General features: G+C 36.4%; 1 protein-coding gene across 3 annotated transcripts; it reads right to left on the bottom strand.

Moving 5' to 3' along the window:
• Positions 1-833: 833 nt before the first annotated feature.
• Positions 834-14,687, bottom strand: LOC100649225 (vegetative cell wall protein gp1). 3 transcript variants are annotated; one of them, XM_048410815.1, is made up of 6 exons: positions 14,448-14,684; positions 3,943-4,085; positions 3,654-3,815; positions 3,394-3,549; positions 2,089-3,268; positions 837-1,821 (listed from the first exon to the last, which is right to left on the bottom strand). In XM_048410815.1, the coding sequence occupies exons 1-6, from the start codon at positions 14,448-14,450 to the stop codon at positions 1,195-1,197; spliced, it is 2,271 nt and encodes a 756-aa protein (XP_048266772.1). In that variant the 5' UTR covers positions 14,451-14,684; the 3' UTR covers positions 837-1,194. The 3 variants fall into 3 exon arrangements, with proteins under 3 accessions (XP_048266774.1, XP_048266772.1, XP_048266773.1); XM_048410816.1 differs by having other exon boundaries at positions 837-1,702; positions 2,090-3,268; positions 14,448-14,682; XM_048410817.1 differs by lacking the exon at positions 3,654-3,815 and having other exon boundaries at positions 834-1,821; positions 14,448-14,687.
• Positions 14,688-20,766: the final 6,079 nt, after the last annotated feature.

A 20,766-nucleotide genomic window follows, 5' to 3' on the forward strand; every position in this document is an offset into this window, starting at 1 on the left:
TAGATTTAAAAAAATATTAGTATTCCAATATCAACGATATAACAATCGAAATGGTAATTAAAATGAGCACGATCTTCAATCAAACAATCGAAGTATTGTTTAAAAATTTCTAATAACAAATAGTTTTGCAAATCCTGTGTCGCAAGAACACGAGACGGTATTCTTTCGAAGTTCCATATACAACTAACGAGCACTCATTTCTCGCAACGGAGTTTTCACTGTTTGAATTCTATCATGAACGTAGAAAATTTCTTTGTTCGTGGGGGAGGCTTGTTATGGTAGTAGGAGATAGGTTATGGACTACTTACTACGCAAGGAGATTCGAGTTAAATATTATTGCACGATACTGCAAGAGAATGCCAATGTCACGGTGTCATGTTGGCTGGTTAAGCAAATCAACTATTATCGTCATTCTGTCATGGTTCACGCGGAAGGAAAGTCATTGTAATTACCGTACCTTGTAACGGAAATTTGCGTGATGTAAAATAACTCTCGATTGATTGCAGCAGCAAACTATTTTCGATTTATAGTGTTTGTTCAAGCCAGTCGCGTTATTCTGAATTCTCGAATGCATTTCATAATCATGAGTTAATATTCACGAGAGAAGAGGATGTTGTAGGCGAAAAGGTGATTCTCAAGACCCTCTGGCAAATCAGGTGTACCTTACTTTCAATCTTTCGAAAATGTTACATCGAGATGATCAAGTAATATGACAGAAGTATTTATCATATGTCACGACTGGTTGCTATCTTCTATATATTTTAATTTTGTGAAATGAGACACGATACGACATCTATTCTTTTATATAAATTTTTTATTTCTTTTGTAATATGCGTGTGTCAGATGTACAAAGTTATGTGCATCCATTTTATCTTATATTCACTGTATTTTACTTACACAAATGTAACACAGCATCATCAGCTTTTTAAATCAATTATTATCATTCCAATCATTTCATTAGAAGCTACTTTACGACTTTGTTCGAAACATTCGTTACACTTACAATAATTACCATTCTAATTAAACGTATACAGTACAAGTTACTGGATATAATATATACAGCAAACCTGTCATATCGTTTTCACCCATTTTTCGATTACAGATTGCTTATCATTTCCTATGGTGATCCATAAATAGCTTTGTATACTATACATTTAAAAATTACAAAAAAGGGGGCAAAAACATTGCCCGTCCTCATCGAACGAAGGGTGGTAATTCCAGTGGATTCTCTGGTACATCGTAGAAATAACCGATAGGCCTCTTCGTGGTTGGTGGTAAAGTTGGTGGTGGAGCTGGTCTACCAGTTGGTGGGGCAGTATAGATAGTCGATGTTGGCACGAGAGTGTAATGTGGAGTTGGTGGAGGCGGTGGAGTTACCGTAACACGTGGCGTAGTGGGAGAAGAGGGTGGGAGGTATGGCGGAGGTCGCGTACTTGGTACTGTTGGTGGGAATGAACTTGGCGTTGTGTGAGCAGTGGTATATCTTGGAGTAGTCTTTGAAGTAGTTTGATCGTCTGGAGGTAAGTACGGGTCGCCATGCGTTGATGGTTTAGAGTAAGGCGGTGGTGTAGTCTTTGTTGGAGGAAGGTATGGCGGCGAAGTTGGAGGAAGGTATGGCGGGGGAGTTGGAGGCTTTGGTGGTTGTGGAGAAGTTGAAGGTCTTGGTGGTAAATATGGTGGTGCAGTTGAAGGCTTTGGTGGTTGTGAAGGAGTTGAAGGTCTTGGTGGTAAATATGACGTCGGAGTTGGAGGCTTTGGTGGTTGTGGAGAAGTTGAAGGTCTTGGTGGTAAATATGGTGGTGGAGTTGAAGGCCTAGGTGGCGGAGTTGGAGGTACATATGGTGGTGGAGTTGGTGGTCTTGGTGGTTGTGGAGGAGATGGAGGTACATATGGTGGTGGAGTTGGTGGTCTTGGTGGTCGTGGAGGAGATGGAGGTACATATGGTGGTGGAGTTGGAGGCCTTGGTGGTTGTGGGGGAGATGGCGGTACATATGGTGGTGGAGGTGGAGTTCTTGGTGGTTGTGGAGGAGATGGAGGTACATATGGTGGTGGAGTTGGAGGTCTTGGTGGCTTTGGAGGAGACGGGGGTAAATATGGTGGTGGAGTTGGAGGCCTAGGTGGCGGAGTTGGAGGTACATATGGTGGTGGAGTTGGTGGTCTTGGTGGTTGTGGAGGAGATGGAGGTACATATGGTGGTGGAGTTGGAGGTCTTGGTGGTTGTGGAGGAGATGGAGGTACATATGGTGGTGGAGTTGGTGGTCTTGGTGGTTGTGGAGGAGATGGAGGTACATATGGTGGTGGAGTTGGAGGTCTTGGTGGTTGTGGAGGAGATGGAGGTACATATGGTGGTGGAGTTGGTGGTCTTGGTGGTTGTGGAGGAGATGGAGGTACATATGGTGGTGGAGTTGGAGGTCTTGGTGGCGGAGTTGGAGGTACATATGGTGGTGGAGTTGGTGGTCTTGGTGGTTGTGGAGGAGATGGAGGTACATATGGTGGTGGAGTTGGTGGTCTTGGTGGTCGTGGAGGAGATGGAGGTACATATGGTGGTGGAGTTGGAGGCCTTGGTGGTTGTGGGGGAGATGGCGGTACATATGGTGGTGGAGTGGGAGGCCTTGGTGGCTGTGGCGGAAGCGGTGGTCTTGTTGGAGGCGTAGGTGGTACGGGTGGCAGATAGCCCGGTGCTGATGTAGCAGGTGGTCTTGGAGTTTGAGGCGGCCGTGGGGATGAAGGAGTTCTTGGTGTTTGTGGCGGTCGTGGAGGGAAAGGTGGTGGTGTCACGGGTGGTCGTGGTGGAGAAGGTCTTGGCGTTTGTGGTGGTTGCGGTGGAGAAGGTAGTGGCGGTGCTGGTGTTTTTGGAGGTTGTGGTCCAGGTGGTGGTGTTCTTGGTGGTTGTGTTGAAGGTCTTGGCGGTGGATATGTAAATGGATGTGATGGTGTTTGATAAGTATAACCAGTTGGTGGCGGTCCAGGAGGTGGCGTTCTTGGTGGTTGTGTTGAAGGCCGTGATGGTGTAGGAGGTGGATATGTAAATGGGTGTGGTGGTGTTTTATAAGTGTAACCAGTTGGTGGAGTTCTTGGTGTTTGTGGTGGAGATGGAGATACATATGGTGGTGGAGTTGGAGGACGTGGTGTTTGTGGTGAGAAAGGTGGAGGCGGTGCTGGGGTTCTGGGTGGTTGAGGGCGTGTAGACGGTCGTTGAGGCGGCAGCGTAAATGGATTTTCAGGTGTTGGATAATTATACCCTGGAGATGTTCCTATCGTTGGCGTTCTGTAAGAAAGTGTATTTATAAATGATGATTTTATTAAAAGTTGTGCTACAAATTATAGTTTCATCAGTCTAATAATATAAAGTTCTTTACAAGTTTCTAAATTCAAGTTTCTACAAATGCTTACTGCGGTGGTAAAGTTGGCCGAGGTGAAAATCCTGGTGTTGTTGTAGGACGATCAATCCTTGGTGGAACATATGATGTTGTCTGAGGTGGCGTATATGGCCTACTAGGTGTTTTGTAATAATATCCTGTAGTCTTTGATGGTGGACTTTTTGTTGGTCTGTGAGATAATTGTGATATATATATTATGATTTAAATTTATATCAAAGTTACATCTAGAATAATCGCATCATGTTCTAAGATGAATTTTTGATCAATTCTTACTGTGATGGAGTTGGATAAGAATAAGATGGTGTGCGTGACGTTGTGAATTTTTGTGGTGTTGGATAGGTATATGGTGCTGTTGTTACAGGATGCAGTGTGCTTGATGATGAGTGCGATGTTGGATATCCATGAGTCACTGCTGTCGGTGGTCTCAACGTTGGTCTGCAGAAAATTTGTATAACTGACTACTGTAGCCAAAATATTAAAGCTACTTGCGTGTATATTTGTTCGAGTAATTATGTAAATGATCGTACAATGTTTTATACAAAATTTTGCAATCAATTCTTACCTCGGGGGTAGCGTGAATATTTCATTTGGTGGCTCATAGATATATCCTCCATTGCTTGCTATCGCCCTTTTGCTCTTCTCACTCGATGCTTGCGCATGGTATGTGGAGAGCACTGCCACTATTGTGGCAATCCACAAGATTCGCTGAATCAGAAAATACATGTCATTATTATCTTTCATATAAATCAAACATCTCACACATAAATGCACAATAATGATCTCAATTATTAACCTGAATGAATTCGAAATATATGTATTAGGTCATGGATCGCCACGCAATTGGCCATGATATATCGAAGATTGTCTTCGTGGGATTATCTCACGCCTTAACCAAGGACTTACATAACCTGTCTCGACTAGGATACATCTTGTGTGATACACTAGTAATCGTGAAAGGTTCGTTCGTGCGAGATACAGCATTCAATATGTCATTGATCATTATGTACTTAATTTCCAAAACCGGTCATTTCGAATTTTTGATCAATGTCCTATCCAGGCTGAAGATGCTTTCTAACCCTAATATTTTCTGTCTCTGAATTTAACCAACCATCATATGATAAACTTCACACGTGCGTATTTAACTTCACTATTCTAATTCACGTCGCGATTCTTATCTTCTTTCTCTCGCTAATTAGTTTCATACTTAAAATAGCGTACGTTATTTATTAGCTGTTTTTAATACAGTCAATATCCTACGCGAGGAGTATACCCATTTGACAGCGTTGAAAAGTGTTGATCGTCATATTTTGTATGTATACATCTTTGCAATAAACTATTGAATGTTTCGAATTAATTCGATCGGATCATAATAATGCTACCATCCGACGTAATTATCTTTCGTCGAATAAGCGTCATAAATCAGAGAAAGCTAATGGAAGCTTCGTTGCCCAGAAATTTAAAACCGTCTTATCCGATTACGACATCGTGAGCGCTGCTACGAATGATGGTTCTGGCTCGAAGAAACGTCCAGTGACCTTTAGGCGTATAATTTATATAGGAGGATCGCGCGGGCTATGGGGAGAGAATCTCTTTCGTCAGTATGTGAAAGGCTGCTGATGTATAAGTGGTGTCACGGCTAGATTTGCGGAACAACCGATACAGATCGCAAGGTTACCGTTTCTTGAGAAATTTTGAGGTCTCACGCTTTCGTTTCACTCTTCTCAGATACTGCTAATGAACTAGTCCTTGACTTGAGCAAGAATTTCAACAATATGCTTCGTAATTCCTAGAAGTACTATAATTTATGTAAAGAAATACGTTTGCCATTCATGGTTATTTTTAAGTAATTAGAAGATCGGTTATAATTTTTGTTCGCTACATTTTGCATAGACAAAATTTCCTCTGCAGTACTTTGGGAACGAAAATTATATTTTCTTTTTAGTACAATTTCTATACTTTTAGTACGATCAATCCTTGTCGGTGAGGTTGCAAAATCGAGCTTTCTTAACCTCTGGGGATATTCGTGACTTGAGAAATTTCTTATACGACATTGTTACTGTAGAAAAGAAGATAATATAGGTAGCATCTGGTGAAATATTTAATGTATATCGAGCCGCTTGTGTCAAGAGGTTTAACTTAAAGAACATAATGAATGATGTTTCATTATTATTATTTATTAAAATAGTACTGTTCTAACTTTCTGATTTATAACGTTCCATTAATTTACATTATGCAACCTCCATAACGTAGAAGTAATTATGTCGGGCTAGCGAGAAATTCTATGATTAATACTAGCAAAGCTTTAAAAGATGTTCAGGTGCAAGGATGAATAGTGCAAACAATTAGCCACATCTTAGCAGCCCCATCAACGTTTTATTTGCACCTAGGGAAAGTTGCAAACTGTACGTCTAGAACGTCTTCGGTTCTAATGAGAAACCAATATGACAACAGTTTCCTATGGGTCAGCAGTTCGCGCGGCTCGAGGTGCAAAATTGTGTCGTAATAGCTAGAACTGCCTACAGCTGCATTTGGTTACTTGGTTCACTGTTCACACTGACAAATGATTCTCGAAAGAAGATTCGAAACTACGATGGCTCATGAACATATTACATTAAAACTTTTACAAATATATAGAAAACTTTATAGAAACTTTATAGAAAATTTGTATGAATACATTATGTATGTCACAAATATTTTTGAAATTCCATTAGCATACGAATTGAAACACGACTACATAAGGGCTCAAATTCTTTCGCGAATGATTGTGGGTCAATGGTACCCTTCAAATCTTTTGGATATCTAATACATATTTGCATTTTTAAGAAGATTCATAATTATTCATGAATGGTAAACGTTGAGTAATAATATCTATGATATTATTCAAAAGGCAACATAAAATATCAGAAACATAATTTCGCTTTGAATTTTTTATGATCGAACATCCATTTATCGTATTATAACCGGATGATTTATCTTCGGTTGATTTGAATCGAACAGACGAGTTCCGTTCAATAGACGAACGGCTAGATCTACTATGATACGCGCAAAAATGACATCTTGCATAATAGCGAAGGCGCAGGTTGCATCTTTACCTGTACTAATAAAGTCTGAGCAACGTGTCTTCGAGAATATGGCTTTCTAATTATTCTGCTTCGTGCACTGCTAATGCGAGTGCTTATTAAACGAAGAAAGAAACATCGTGGCGTATCCATCGAGGTTTGTCGTAACTCGCGCGGCGAACAACGAAAATGACAACCGGGTAGAAGGGAAATCATTTTCACGAGAGTAGAAAAGAATACTAAGTGGAGTTATAAGCGAAACAAGTATAAATTGACTTTAATTAATGCGCGAGGGATGCTCGTGGATGGTTTTCGTTCTAGTTTCGCGTGATACCTTATCACGTTTTAATTATCCTGCCATTAAAGAAATAGATAATGGAAGTAATGATTCATAATATCTGAATTGTTTAGGTATATAACAACTTAATCATTTAGAAGCTATACAATTTTTTTTATTGAAAATAAAAACATTAAACAGTAGGAGGTTTCAGTTAGCAAAGCGATTATTTTAATGAGTAATGAAGTATGGTCTTACGTTGAAGAAAATTAATAGCAATTACATTAAGTCTTGTTATTATCGGTCCGTGTCACTGTACAATTAGAAGATGTCGATGCACATTACCTAAGTGCCTTATTTGACAAATAAATGAGTATACATAAATTGTCAACATTATGAAAACAGAAGGTTGCCAATTACTGCTTTAGACAGTTTTAATTTACGGCCAGGTTTACGGTAAAGATTAATAGGACATTTCTGACTGAGCAATATCTATAATCTCTTCCTTCGACCCCATACGCGCGTACATTTTGCTCTTTGAAATTATATTTTTATTTACAGAATGCTCCACTTTTAGTCGTAGGTGCATTCTATTACTTATAATTTTATTCTCAAAGATATTCACCTATTAATCCCATATTCAACATCTACCACACAAACTTTCTTCTTATTCAGATTTCTCTATTATTATTATTATTATTATTATTATTATTATTATTATTATTATTATCGATATTTATTTAGATTTCAAAAATTCCTTCTTGATCCTTTCACGAAATAGCTAATATAAATGAAGCATAACTTCAAAAATGGGACATATGCCTTAATCTTACAGTCTAATAGGTTTCAACTTTCTCGGAAAAATTTGAACAATCCAGCAGCCTTTCCAAAGACAAAGGAGTAACGAAAGAATAAAGTCGATTCGTAATCACCCTCATTGTCTTCGTGATCGTACAAACCACCACTTTAGCCTACTACGTGACGAATTTCTCTCGTGGCTCGTGCCGATGAATTAAACAGGGCAGACCGCTGTCACGCGTCACGATGCGCGAAAAGAAGTACGTCTCCGGAGAAAGTACGGTGCGCCACAGTTCGCTCGTATCTCCCCACCCATGTAACAATGCGTGCAACCATCGCAAAATCAAGGAGGAATGCAGTGAAAAAAATTGGAGGACGATGACACGACGAAATGTTCGCGTACTTTTACTAATTACCATAACAAAGATCGGCTTTGTTCTATTGGGACGAGAAAAAATCGCTGGTGTTCTACTGCTCGCTGCGATAGCGTTTATACAAGGATGCAAATGACATTCAGCGACAAGCGTTTTTATCATACGATCCTGTCGAGGAAAATGAGTAAGAACATTTCCTTTCAACTCTTGAGACAATGTAACGTTTCTTCAATACAAATGAACGTTTTTATAACCGAATGTTTTCTTTGAAAATTCATGACTTTTCATCCTTTGTACGTAGTATATAAGTATGTGTACAAAACTTTTTGGTGCAGTGTTTCATTTGATAATTACAGGAAAAAAACACGATAATTACATTCTTGTTAATTTTTCTTACTTTAGTGCTACTGCATCTTTAAAAAAAGGAAATATTTTCATATAAAAGCCTAAAAAAATTGTTATATCAGTTATATAGTTGACATGGCTTTGGAGTAACTAAAGGTATGATTATTAACAAACGACATTTTTATATTGTAACAATATTTTAATAACGAATAATATATCTAAAGTTATGAGAAAGATGGATAAATATACGCTTAAATATATAATAAATAAAAGGACAATTTTCGTAATATGAGATTGATTATATGAAAAAAACTTAATGAATATATAAAACTTGCTCCTATGTAAAAAATGGAAGAAGTTAGTTCTTGTCTTTCCTTCCTAGTCTTTATTTAGGATAAATATTAGATATCTTTAATAAATCTTATTAATGTACATTATCTTCGTTTGATTACAAATTTAACTCATGGATAAATTCACAAAACGTTCAATAAATATGCATAGCGTGTCGTCTTTATAAGTGTTGTCTCGTTCACCATAGACGATGTCGTTGTTCTAACTAACGTTCAGTGACGCAACTGAAGGAATCGGAGTATGTTATATCTCACGAGTCACGAATTACCGAACAGAGAGCTACCTGTGAATCCTTTTTAAGAAAAGGTTGAAGGTTACAGGAAAAAGTGTTATAACTATTACGTAAACAAAGTTATAACCTGGCCGCTGGATCTCGTCTGGGATGATATAAAAAAAAAGGAACAGAAATTGCGATCGGGCCAGAAGAAAACAAAAAAATAAAAACAGAAAGAAAAAGTAGAAGGAAGAGCCGGCAATTATTTATCGTTCTTATGTGAAAGAGCATGGATCATCGTGAAATTTATTGGTCAATTTGGTCCAGCCATGGCCGATCGTTACGCAATCGAAATGCCATAGCGACGATCTCATGTTCGATCGGCCGACTCAAAAATGATTATTCACGATCCTCTGAATCTTATGGACGATTCTCATTTGGTTATGTCGTCGATACAAAATTATTTCCAAATTATTACCAAATCTATTACGTAAAAATCTCTTACAGATACAAAAGTCTTCGTTTAATTGATATTTTTTCAAGATATCAAAAATGAAGTCGCTGAAAAGGAGTGTTGCTAAAGAAACTGTCGATCGAAGCTAGTTAAAAAGTTCCTTACGATTAAATTACACTTGAAGAGCTAATTAATTGTGTTGATGTGGAGAATTAGATACGAAGGTATGTATATTCAAAGTGACGTTTACTTCGATTTATACATTTGTTGCATGTTTTACATTCCCGTTGCAAAATTGTAAGAGTTCTTACGCGATATTTCGTTATATAGTAATTCTCGAAGGATATATAATTTGACATTATTAACACAGCGCTAACATTCATTCTTTAACGTGGCAGTAACTACTAGTCGCGACAATTACAACAAAAATTGACGCTCCTCCGGCGATGAATGTACTCTTTCCTATCGAATTTAACACCTGTTAATTTATCGCTCGAACTTTCCAATCATAAAAGTTGCAATAAACTTGCAATAAGATGACATAACCGGGAGAAGAAACGAGTTTTATTAATTAAGGCGAATACAAGATTAATTATCGTGACAAATTCATAATTCTTTAATTTTTTTATTTAAATATTTCTGACGGTAAATGTTGTAAGTGTACCAAAAATAAAAAACGTTTTTTCCTTTAGTAGAAAAAATATAAATTATCTGCCAACTAAATTGTAATTAAAGAAAATGGAAGCGAGACAGAATTTTTACCATTTATTTTCCTGAATCTGTGAAATTGGCAAACATTGAAAGCCCATAACGTTCAAGCGATAAATGGCGTAAGTGTCAAAATTAGCAGAAATGAATTTTTGTTTTCACTGTATATCTCTACTTGTAAGCACTTATACCATTTACTGTTTCAATTCCATGATCTACTCAGCGTTGAGATTACGTTATAAGGTGTGTTATAAAATATGGCCTGCCATTGTCATACAATATTTATAAAATTTTGCTAAATTACCATAACATTTCTTGTCGAATTAATGTCCAACGTCTCGGATAATGATAATGCCCAATACCAATGACTTCATAGTTCACACTAAATCTGGCGTGCAACGCAATCATCGATCCTGCCGAGCAAAATCCAACACCCACCCACGTGAGGTCTCTAATTGAAATCTCTCAGATGATGCTTGGAGAAAAGAACGCGCGGAATTCAGACGCTAGATGTTCATCCTTCTCATCAAGGCTGTATTACGGCATACGGAGGGAGTACGGACAGGTGGATATATGAAGGCACTAAACTTCAAACACGAGAACATCATCAGGGCACAAAGGAGCGGGGCGGTGGTTCAATAGCAGTCGTTTGAGAATATGAAAGTTGTTTGCGGTAGATGTCAATCGCCCCATTTGAGACCAACTATCATTGATCTTCGCTTTATAGTTTCTCTGCTGCTATTTACTATGCATTTTGACATTGATCAGTGGTCACGTTGACCAACAGTCGATCTTGTTCTCATCATGAAAACTGTAGTAAACTTTAAACTTCGATTGATAAATGTATAATAGCTCACCCGCAAAATTATATGAAATACTCTAAAATTTCATTAGCATTGCAATCAGGTGTTACTACCTGATATGTTGAAATATATCTGGAAATGTACTAATAGAGTAATTACAGGATGTAGTTTTCTGATTGTTTTCATATTTGACCAATATAAAAGACGTGTTTCTTGTTACAGTCTTAATAAAATTTTAAAATGTTATATATGTATAACATGTACTATATATACATAAAAGTTTTGTTCGCTAAAATACGTTTGCTCAAATACTTTCGGGAACTATTGTAATCTGTTGAATAGTACTGTCTTGGATTAGTTAGTTTGATTGCACATTGTACAGGGTACCATCGGTTGTAAGTTGCACTAAACTTGCGATATTAGTATTCAAAGGAATTGAAATTCAGGCAAGAACTTGCGGAAACAGGGACTGGAAACCTCTGTAGGCGTGGGAGCGGAAAATGCAACCACGATTCACTACGCAAGAGTCACCAGATAAGAAATACAAACAGTTGAAACGAACAATGAGTGCAAAAAAATTGTTCCCTGGGAGCAAATGTCAGTTCTATGAAAGATCACCTGATTATCGCTTCTAGCGAGGCATTGTTCGTCATCGGTTATAAATGTCAGCTTCGACAGATTAGTCGTCGATGATAAATCTCTTGATAAATCGTGATTATGGTCGAGTGGTAGCATGGAAAAAGGAATTCTCTCAAACCGTAGCACAATGAAAGATGCTAATTCGAAGGAATCGAAGTCTTCTGATAGACTAAATCACGTTCGCGTCTCACGTCTCAAAGGCAAGTCACATAATCAATTCATCATTTTAACGTCACAGAACGAATCGAGCGATTGGCAAACGATGAATTAATCAATTTTCGTAATTGTTCGTAATTCTTGTAGCAATCATGGTGGCTTTTGCGTCATACTGACGATGCAGATCTTGGAAAAATCATTTGTCGAATAAGTTCATAGCTCTCACGAAACTGTGACCGAGGTACGAACACATTGGCAACTCAGTGAATGTTAAGTCGGTAAACTGCGAATGTTTATGCAAATTCGTATTTTTATGAATTCAGCCGCAGGAATGAAATCTAAGAAGAGATCCGTTTCACCCATTAAAGATCGTAACGAGTACTATCTTTCAGATATCTCATCTATCTTTGCATATCGTGTGCATTCTGTGCATGTTTTAAATTTCCTATAAATGCAAAAATATGTAACATTTATTAATAACTTCTTATTCTACGTAACAAAATACAAATCTAGAACTTTTTATCGCATCCCGACGCGTTACGCACTTCCTTAGTTTACTAGCCTATTAAACGATACCACGAATATTATGCGATAGGTTACGACCAATTTTACGTTTGTTACTGTATGCTACTGTTTACCAAACACATTTTCGCAAGGTAGTATATTTTTATTATCAATAATAACGCAATTTAAGTTAAGTTACGGCTGAAAGTTCTGATACAGCTGATACTTCTTAAGTTCGTAAAGACTTTCAAAAGGAAAATTGTGAAATCAATCATGACTGTATAACGTTATGAAACGAGTTGCAACCTGGTCAAACTATCTTTTTTGTCGTTCACTATGTATTCAAAAATTTTTTCACGGAATTATTCTATATAGCTTAATGAAGTTGTTCGAATGATTAATAAATAACGATAGGTTAGAGTTCCACGGCCTTGTTGCATTCATGAAAAAAAATATCGAAGGAAATCACGTTTCTACGTAAGGATGGCATTAATTAGGAAAATCTACGACTACATAATAGGTGAGAGGTTGATACATGTTGATTTTCTGCCCCGACTGACGCCGACAAGTAAGTTTTACTAACCAACGCGTCATATCGACGCATCACTGAGCTAGAAACCTGTACAGGTAGCAATCAGTCTTTCAATCGATGAGCGAATTTCAATTGAGTGATTCAACCAGGTATTCCTCGGGATAATTAATTTCTAAACCAATGACGCGGGTAATACTGTAATGTTCATGGCGATTTCACGCTTCTCACTCTTTGATCGATGTATTCAACTGTTCGCTTTTTTAATCAAGTAAAAAAGCTTCAAATACGTTAAACGTGTTAAGATATAATTAAAAGATGAATCTTTCATCTATTGAAGTTCTTGAGCAACTGTTACATCCGTATTTTAAAGTGAAGCGTATACATACTACGTCACTAGTGAGAGACCATAATTTAACATCGAATTGAAGAAGAAACCATAAAAGAAATTACGTCATCGATACGATGAAGTTTCTAATGACGTACGAATATTTTGATGGCACAGTATCTTTTTTTATGACAGAATTACACTGTTGACCTTTCGCGGCTAAAAATTTCTATATTACGTGACCGGAGAGCTGCCTTTACCTAAACGCATAGTAAATAGGAGATACGTATATGGGTATTAATACAATCGATTTGAATAATCGTAGCTTGGAGAAAATTTAATTCGAACAGGTTGTATAATTTGCGTGGGAGAAATATTTTTCTCCTGAATTTTCGTCGAAGATATTTTTCTCATTATAACAATTAATTTTCAGATACTCAAAAGACTTAAAAAATTTATCACGAAAAATATAAAAATATAACAAAATAGAGTTACATTTTTTTAATTAAAATTTTACAGAAATCTTATTCGCAATAACGTTATTTTACTCTCAAACGTATCGCAATCACAAATTCCATTTACTTCAAGAAACTTCATCTTACTTAAGATTCTTGTGACACGTCGTAACCTCATTCTTTCGAAAACGATTTTTCTCCGTGCTCGGGGCTACGACGCTATCGATGATGTTCAATGTTTGAGATTGACGGTTGGGAAACGAAGGCTCCAGAAAGGCGGATTTCAAGTTAAGGAACAATGATAACCTTTGATATTTCGCGTGCTAACAGCTGGCTGATGCTTGTATCTCGGTATTAATTCTTGCGAGGCTGTGGATGCGACCGTACATGTAAATACCAAACGCTAAGCTCACCAGTGGAAACGATGTTTTGCAAGTCGCGGCACAACTCGAAAATTCCACAATGAAAATGTTTTTCAGGATGTTTGGGGCACAATGGGCCCTTTACACGTTGAACAAAAACTCAAAGTGATTTTCTCTAAGAAAGAATTACCTCATCGAGACCAGCAATGATTTTTTGGGTTCCAAGAACGGCTTGGACTGAGGAGAAATTTTTAGGCGGGATGAACTTTCTATGGAGCAACGATAATTCGTTGTTATATACGAAGAATACGTAGAATTTCAATACAACTATATCTCCATAAGGAATTCAACAAAAATTCGATCACAACGGGGTAACCTTAATTCTGTGAATTTTTCAAAACTATTCTCCGGAACACAACTAGTATCGAAGCAAACACACGACGATTTTCCATTTCACCCTTCGTTCTTAACGAGAACGCACCAATAACAATTATCGTGAAATCATCGGAAAAAACACTTTCACCACAGATACTATATATATTTTTCAAATATGTATTAATTTTCCAATCGTTCCACACAATCCTACGCGATCTATCGTGTCCATCGTATCGTAATGACGTCTCGTTCCCTCTCGTTCACCCTGAACCCATCTCGCATCCGTAATCAACCCCCACGTTCGAGTCACTTGGTCCGTCGCCACACTTTACTTACCATCTTTCGTGGTCGCGATCTTATATTTTTTGGCCTTTCTGAACCAAAAAACTGGTCACCGTGCGCAATGGGACACTCAACACGGACACATGTCTCGCGGGTGCGCTTGGTGGTCCCGAGAGAGGTGACTTCTTCGTCTCGAGGAACGTGGAGAGCATTTATAGGATTCACCCGATTGGTTGGTGGGGGTAAAACGTTCGGTCCATGCGATTATTGCGAACCGACGTCCACGGGAGGATGCTGTAACTTCGTCTTGTTCGTGAGACGAGGTGAATAGAGTGGAAAGAGAAAGAAAGACCAACGGCCGGCAGCTAGAGCGACTGAAATGTGTAGAGGGAGGAAGGGAGAGAAAGAGAGACAGAGAAGGAGAAAGTAAGAGTCGTTGGCTAGCAAGAAGGACGGGACGATGTATAACGTCGTCTGAAAAGGTCCGACGTCGCGTCTGACGATCCTCGTGGATGTCTAACGTGCGCCAGTACCGAAGGACATTCTTGAATGTTCACCATGCTTTGCGGCAACGGCTACATATTTCGATGAAGAAGCAAATCAGCGATTAGCAGATTCGACATCGTGGTTTCCTTTGTAGCGCACATGTGGATGATTAAAGGGAGATCGATCGATGCGGTCACAAACTCTGTTCTGATTACGGGATGAGGTAATTTCACTCTCGCAGGCTCACGATCGAAGGACATTCACGTTCGTTCGTTACACTAGCAATGGTGGGGGTCACCGCCATCTGAGATTATGTTACTGCTACGCCCACCCATTAAAATGAAATTTATTGTTTAACGGGCGAACGGCGTGTACTTCTATTAAGTAAACTTACGCATAAGACACTTCTGGATCATATTTTTGCTTGATCAAGGGTTTCGCATCGAACGTATTCATGTTTGATTAAATTCTCTTAATTGAAATGCAGTATAATATGTAAAACATCTAATTATATTATTACTGTTTTCACTCGAAATATTCGTCAAGATTTTACCGATCACTGACATTTTATGCTTACTTACTCTTTTATACTTTTGAGGTCTTTCTAAAATTTTTCTCAAAAAAGTTGCAAAAACGAATCTCGTTAAAACGACCGTAGAAAGTAGACACATAATACATCGTAATCACATAATACACCACCTAGAAACTGCGTAACACTTTGTAATTAAGTTGTTCGCGGACAGCGCGGTCGAATAGTGAAGAAACTTCATCCCCCCGCTCGTTCTCGCCCAATTATTTAGCGTCGACTTCCACGGTTACAGAATGTCTACCGTCACATACTATCTGAATAATTGAGGATAATTAAGTTATCTCTTCAGGAGAATGAAAGACTCTTGTTCTGGTGTAGAGGGTGTACGTAAGTGCTGCCATAATTATGCTGTAATAAATCGACGAGACAGCATTTTTTCTTCGTTCACTTTCTGCAATCTTGGAATCAGATCCGGGTTTGTCAATAATTGATCTAATCTTAGTACTAAACAGGAATAGAAAATAATGTTGTAAAAGATGTGGCGTATTCTCAAAAAGGCGAAAGTACACAAAAGTTACTATATTTACTTTCTCAACTCGACAATTTGTTATATAGATCCATTATATCTTCTACGAAGTATTGGTTAAAATTCCACGAAACTGCCGTGTAAAATAGACAATTATAAGAAAATCTATATTACGCAAGGTCTCACTCGTATCACTGTCATCGAGATTCATGTAGATTCTCAAGCAGGTGAAGAACCTCGGACACAATGATGCTCGATGATCGACCATAATCATCGTGAACGCTACGTGAGTTCACCATCCCTGGTAATCCGTATGCTCGTATATATTTGTACCTGCATTACCGATGTTGCCATTCCATGTTATCGTAACAAAGATGTTCGACAAATAATACAATAAGTGCTCGAAAACCGGTAATTGATCGTAACTACATCTGAGAGTTCTAATTCATTCGAATTGTATGAAATGTATGGCTTACTTAAACCAATTGGAACGAATGTTAATTACTTACAGGTAAGAAAATTAGTTCCTTTAAAGTTTTTATTTATTTCGTTAAACTGGGTTATTTTTTCCTTAAATTGTATTAAGAACTGGCGAGTAAATAAGTGAATGTAAATCCATAGCGACTAATATATATTTATATAATAATGCCGAGAATGTGAAATTATTGATTGAAATCGCCACTTCAGTTTCACTATCCAGTTTCTATTAGGCAACTGTCCATTCGACGCTATCACGTTCTTTGCTCATAATGACCGATTATAAAACGTTGTACGTGAAAGATTCCCTTTGATGAAATCTTGAAGGAATCTGAAAATACGAGTCACTCTTCGTTCAATAGATGTAACGATTATAGATCTGATCGATCTAACACTCGATAACGAATCGAAGGTTGGATGAACCGTGATATTTGACCCTACTGCAATCGTTGATCAATCTTGATTCTTCAACTTCTTCTTAAAAGCAAAGGCAGAAATTGGAACGATATAATGAATTCTTTCATATTATCGATGTGTACACGTACATAACGTTACCAATTATAAAAATTGTTGAAGTAAACGTGCTTTCATCGGATCTTTTTGTATAATAGTACATCTTCCGCAACATGCTCTTATATCTTCAGCAAGGATTCTTTTCTGACTTCGACTTCATGATTTCTCTCTTCAAGTTGGAGTCGTAAACTGAACTTTAGATTAAATTACTAACAACAACAGTAATCACCATAAACGTTTTCACTGTTATTAACCATATTTCTTCGTAGTTGCGCCAACCTATTGCACAAATAACGGCTAAATTCCTACGATTATAACAATGAAGAATTAGAACACAGAGGGACGCGTTTTAAGTAGTACAAATCGACTTTGAACCCTCGTGCTCTTATTATCGAAATTACTCTACCGTGATCATTCTTTTCGAATTATTCTTCGAGAGAAGATCGGTATGAGAATTACTGTACATTAAAGAAATCATTGATAATCAATCAACAAATAGTTTGTCTTTGCATAAGGAAGCAATAGTAACAAAGGAGGCTCTGCAAGTTATAATTATTCTTTCAGGCATTAATACTGAGGTCGTATCCTGATTTCCACGCATGAATGAAGTTCCTTTTTTCATATAAACCTATCCTTTCTCTTACTATTATTTACTTTTCACCTGAATGAAGAAGTTACGTCGACCATAGAAAAGATCGTAATCAAGGCTCATTCGATCTTCCATCATTTCCCTATATCGGATAAAATGGTCATAGTCAATGCCTATATTTTCTGGACTGAATTATGGCCCATTAAAGTAAATTAACCGTTCGAATTCAAGGCTAGATCGGATTGCACATCGAAAGTCGATTTTTAAGAAACATACATTATAGTCCAAGTTTCTGTTTAATATTTTAGATGAAATTTTTATTTCTTAACAGGTTATATGGTATCCAATTTATAAGCACTTTTTTCCTGGTATTACGTGTGTAACATGATTTATAGCGTGTCTATAACCTGAGTTATGAGCAATGATAGAGAACTACACGAAGGGGAAATATTTCTCGAAAAAATTTCTTTTTAAGACGCAATGCAATTTAAAACTACAGAATACAGTATTAACATAACATTACTAATTCAATAAAGAAATGATAAGGAATAAAAAAGAAATTAGTTAAATTAGTAAGCATACCAATTATTAAAATTATATAAATATTTGTAGAATCGATAAGGAAATTAATTAATAATTAATAATCACAGAAGAACGCTTGTAATTATCCAAATTCTTAGAGACCGAAACGTGACAGCTATATCAACGCTATATTGTATTTATTATAATTGAGTCGACACAACATATACGTCAGTAGCAAGGAATGTGTTAAAAAATTTACAAAAGATACAATGCGATACGAAAAGATAACCCTACAATTTTTATTATAACAATTTAGTATATCATTGGTGAATCTCCAATATATCAAGGCAAACCTGACATGTAAGTGACGTAAGTGATTACTTACAGTCGATTTCATAAGGTATATATAGCCACACGAAATAAAAAGATTATGTAATATTTTTTTCACTTTTTATTTTTCATCCTTGTTTCTTTCTTCGATTTGTATAATCGTAAATTTATCATTAGATTTCTTTCCTTCCTCCATCATCTTCTATTCGTCTTATTTGAATGAACGCTAACAATTTGATACTTTGGCATTTAGGATACATTAAAAGTCTTGGATTCTTAGCTGAGATTTCGTTTCGTTATTTTAAGATACCGTGTTCCGGATACAGAGGCGACAACCTCGAAGTCGTCATCTCATTACGATTTCATAAATGCAAAACACCATAAATTCACAGTTTTTTCTTGATATGTGTTTTTCATATACTAACGATCAATCAATTTTTTCATTGCAGAGTAGATCATTTTAGGATAAAAAGAAAATTGTTAACCTTAAGTATGGACAAATATATGGGAGTCGAAATTATTTTCTTTTAAGATCAATGATAAATAATATAGATATATGTATATGTATGTTATACATATAATATATATATATATGAATAATAAAGATAAATGTATATATTTTAAATGTGTTTTATAAGGAAGTAAATTGTTACCGATGAATGTTATATGTTAATGTTAAGTTATATGTTAATGTTAGTGTTAAGTCACACTTATAAGTTATTGCGGTTTGCTCGCAGCAAAGTAAAAGTGTGGACGACCTGAAACATCGTGAATGACCTCTGCACCTGCACATACGGATCACCGTAGATGCATTCCCTCTTAATCGCGCGGATGTTGCCCAATTAAACAGAAATACGCATAGAAACAGGACTTCAGCAACATGCTGCTTGTAAACTTCTTCCATGCTGAACTATTTCCAAGTCTTCCATCATTATAATTAAACTTGTATTTATTAGCTGCAATATTTTTTGCTATTACTAGGCGAGATTCTTTGATAAAAGTAGCTAAATAATGTTTAACATCTTTTAGAAAAAATTTTATAAATTCGTTGACATATAGTCAGTAATATAAAGATTTTTAGATAGGACTAGAAACACCATCCAGGAAATAATGTTTAATTAAACGTGGGCAACGATATTTCGACAACTTGGAAGATGTTCGATAAGCTAATAAAATATATGTATTATGCAATTCGTCCCTAACGATTTGTGAATCTTGGAGATTAGGAAATCCAACGAATTAGAAACTTGGACAATGTTTAAGTCATAAAAAAGTCGAACAGCAGTAGGTTGATATACTTTTGCTTCCCTTGCTAAATAAAAGGTAATATATATGATAAAATATATAATAAAATTAATTAATGTAACCCAATAAGAACAATATAACTAGATTGAAATTAAAAATGTACTATGCAAAAATAAAATATTCAAAGTTACTTATCATAATATTTAATAGATAAAAGAATCTCTATTAAAAATCCTACTCTTTTAATTGTGTTCATAAATATATGAACTTGTATGAATATCCGTAGTCTTACTATAATTAAATCTATATTAAAGCGAAAACAAAGTTGCATAATAAATGAATTGATGTAGAAGATATTATAAGTATACAGCATCGTCAATAGTACTTTCAGTGCCCAATCGAGAGACTACAAGTCCCGTTGATTATTGCGCTTAGATACTCGATCAACATATTAGATGATATGCCAAATGATATACCGACATATTGATATAAATTCAATACACTACATATGTTCATTGACTAGTAGTCAGTCATTATACTATGTATTTTATTAACCCTTGCTGGACTGCCGAGTGGTTCCCACAAACACCATTGATTCTACGACGTATCAATTTTATCTCGTTTCACGGCAAATCCAGCAGTGACTGTTGTTGACAATTAGGTGCTGATCACTTGGCGAAAGTGCTAAAGCTTGGGGTTATTTTGTGCACAATTCTTTACCTAAGCTTGTCACTTCTTCAAACATCACGGATTCCTTCATTTATTAATCGTATCACTATTTTAGTTTCATTTTTATTTGATTTTGGATAAAATTTCAGAAATATACATATTTGTGCAATTTTATGAAATTTAGAATTTATTCCAGATTTTTCTGAAAACTCCATTTTACGCTGTTAGTAACTTCGGCAACATTTTGCTTAATTCATATCGTATCAAACAAGAATTGCTTATACGAAAAAAATATTTACGTTTATTAGTAAAACCTTGAATAAAATTTATAACTAAAGACACCGAATATTCTTATATATTTTACTCCAAGTATAAATATTTTTAATCACTGTTCCATTAATGATTTTTAATTGTATTCATCTAATATCCTTCACTTTCTTTTTCTGCGAGCTTTCCTTGAATCACAAATATTCGTATTCAAAATACC

The sequence above is a fragment of the Bombus terrestris genome, chromosome 12 (assembly GCF_910591885.1).
Source record: "Bombus terrestris chromosome 12, iyBomTerr1.2, whole genome shotgun sequence".
NCBI lineage: Eukaryota > Metazoa > Arthropoda > Insecta > Hymenoptera > Apidae > Bombus > Bombus terrestris.

Excerpts from the sequence above, each read along its gene's own strand:
- LOC100649225 (XM_048410815.1), bottom strand. Across the intron at positions 3,550-3,653 it reads TCTTATCCAACTCCATCACA|ACCAACAAAAAGTCCACCAT; the intron begins GTAAGAATTGAT and ends ATTATCTCACAG. Across the intron at positions 1,822-2,088 it reads CAACTCCACCACCATATTTA|CCACCTAGGCCTTCAACTCC; the intron begins CCCCCGTCTCCT and ends CCTCCAACTCCG.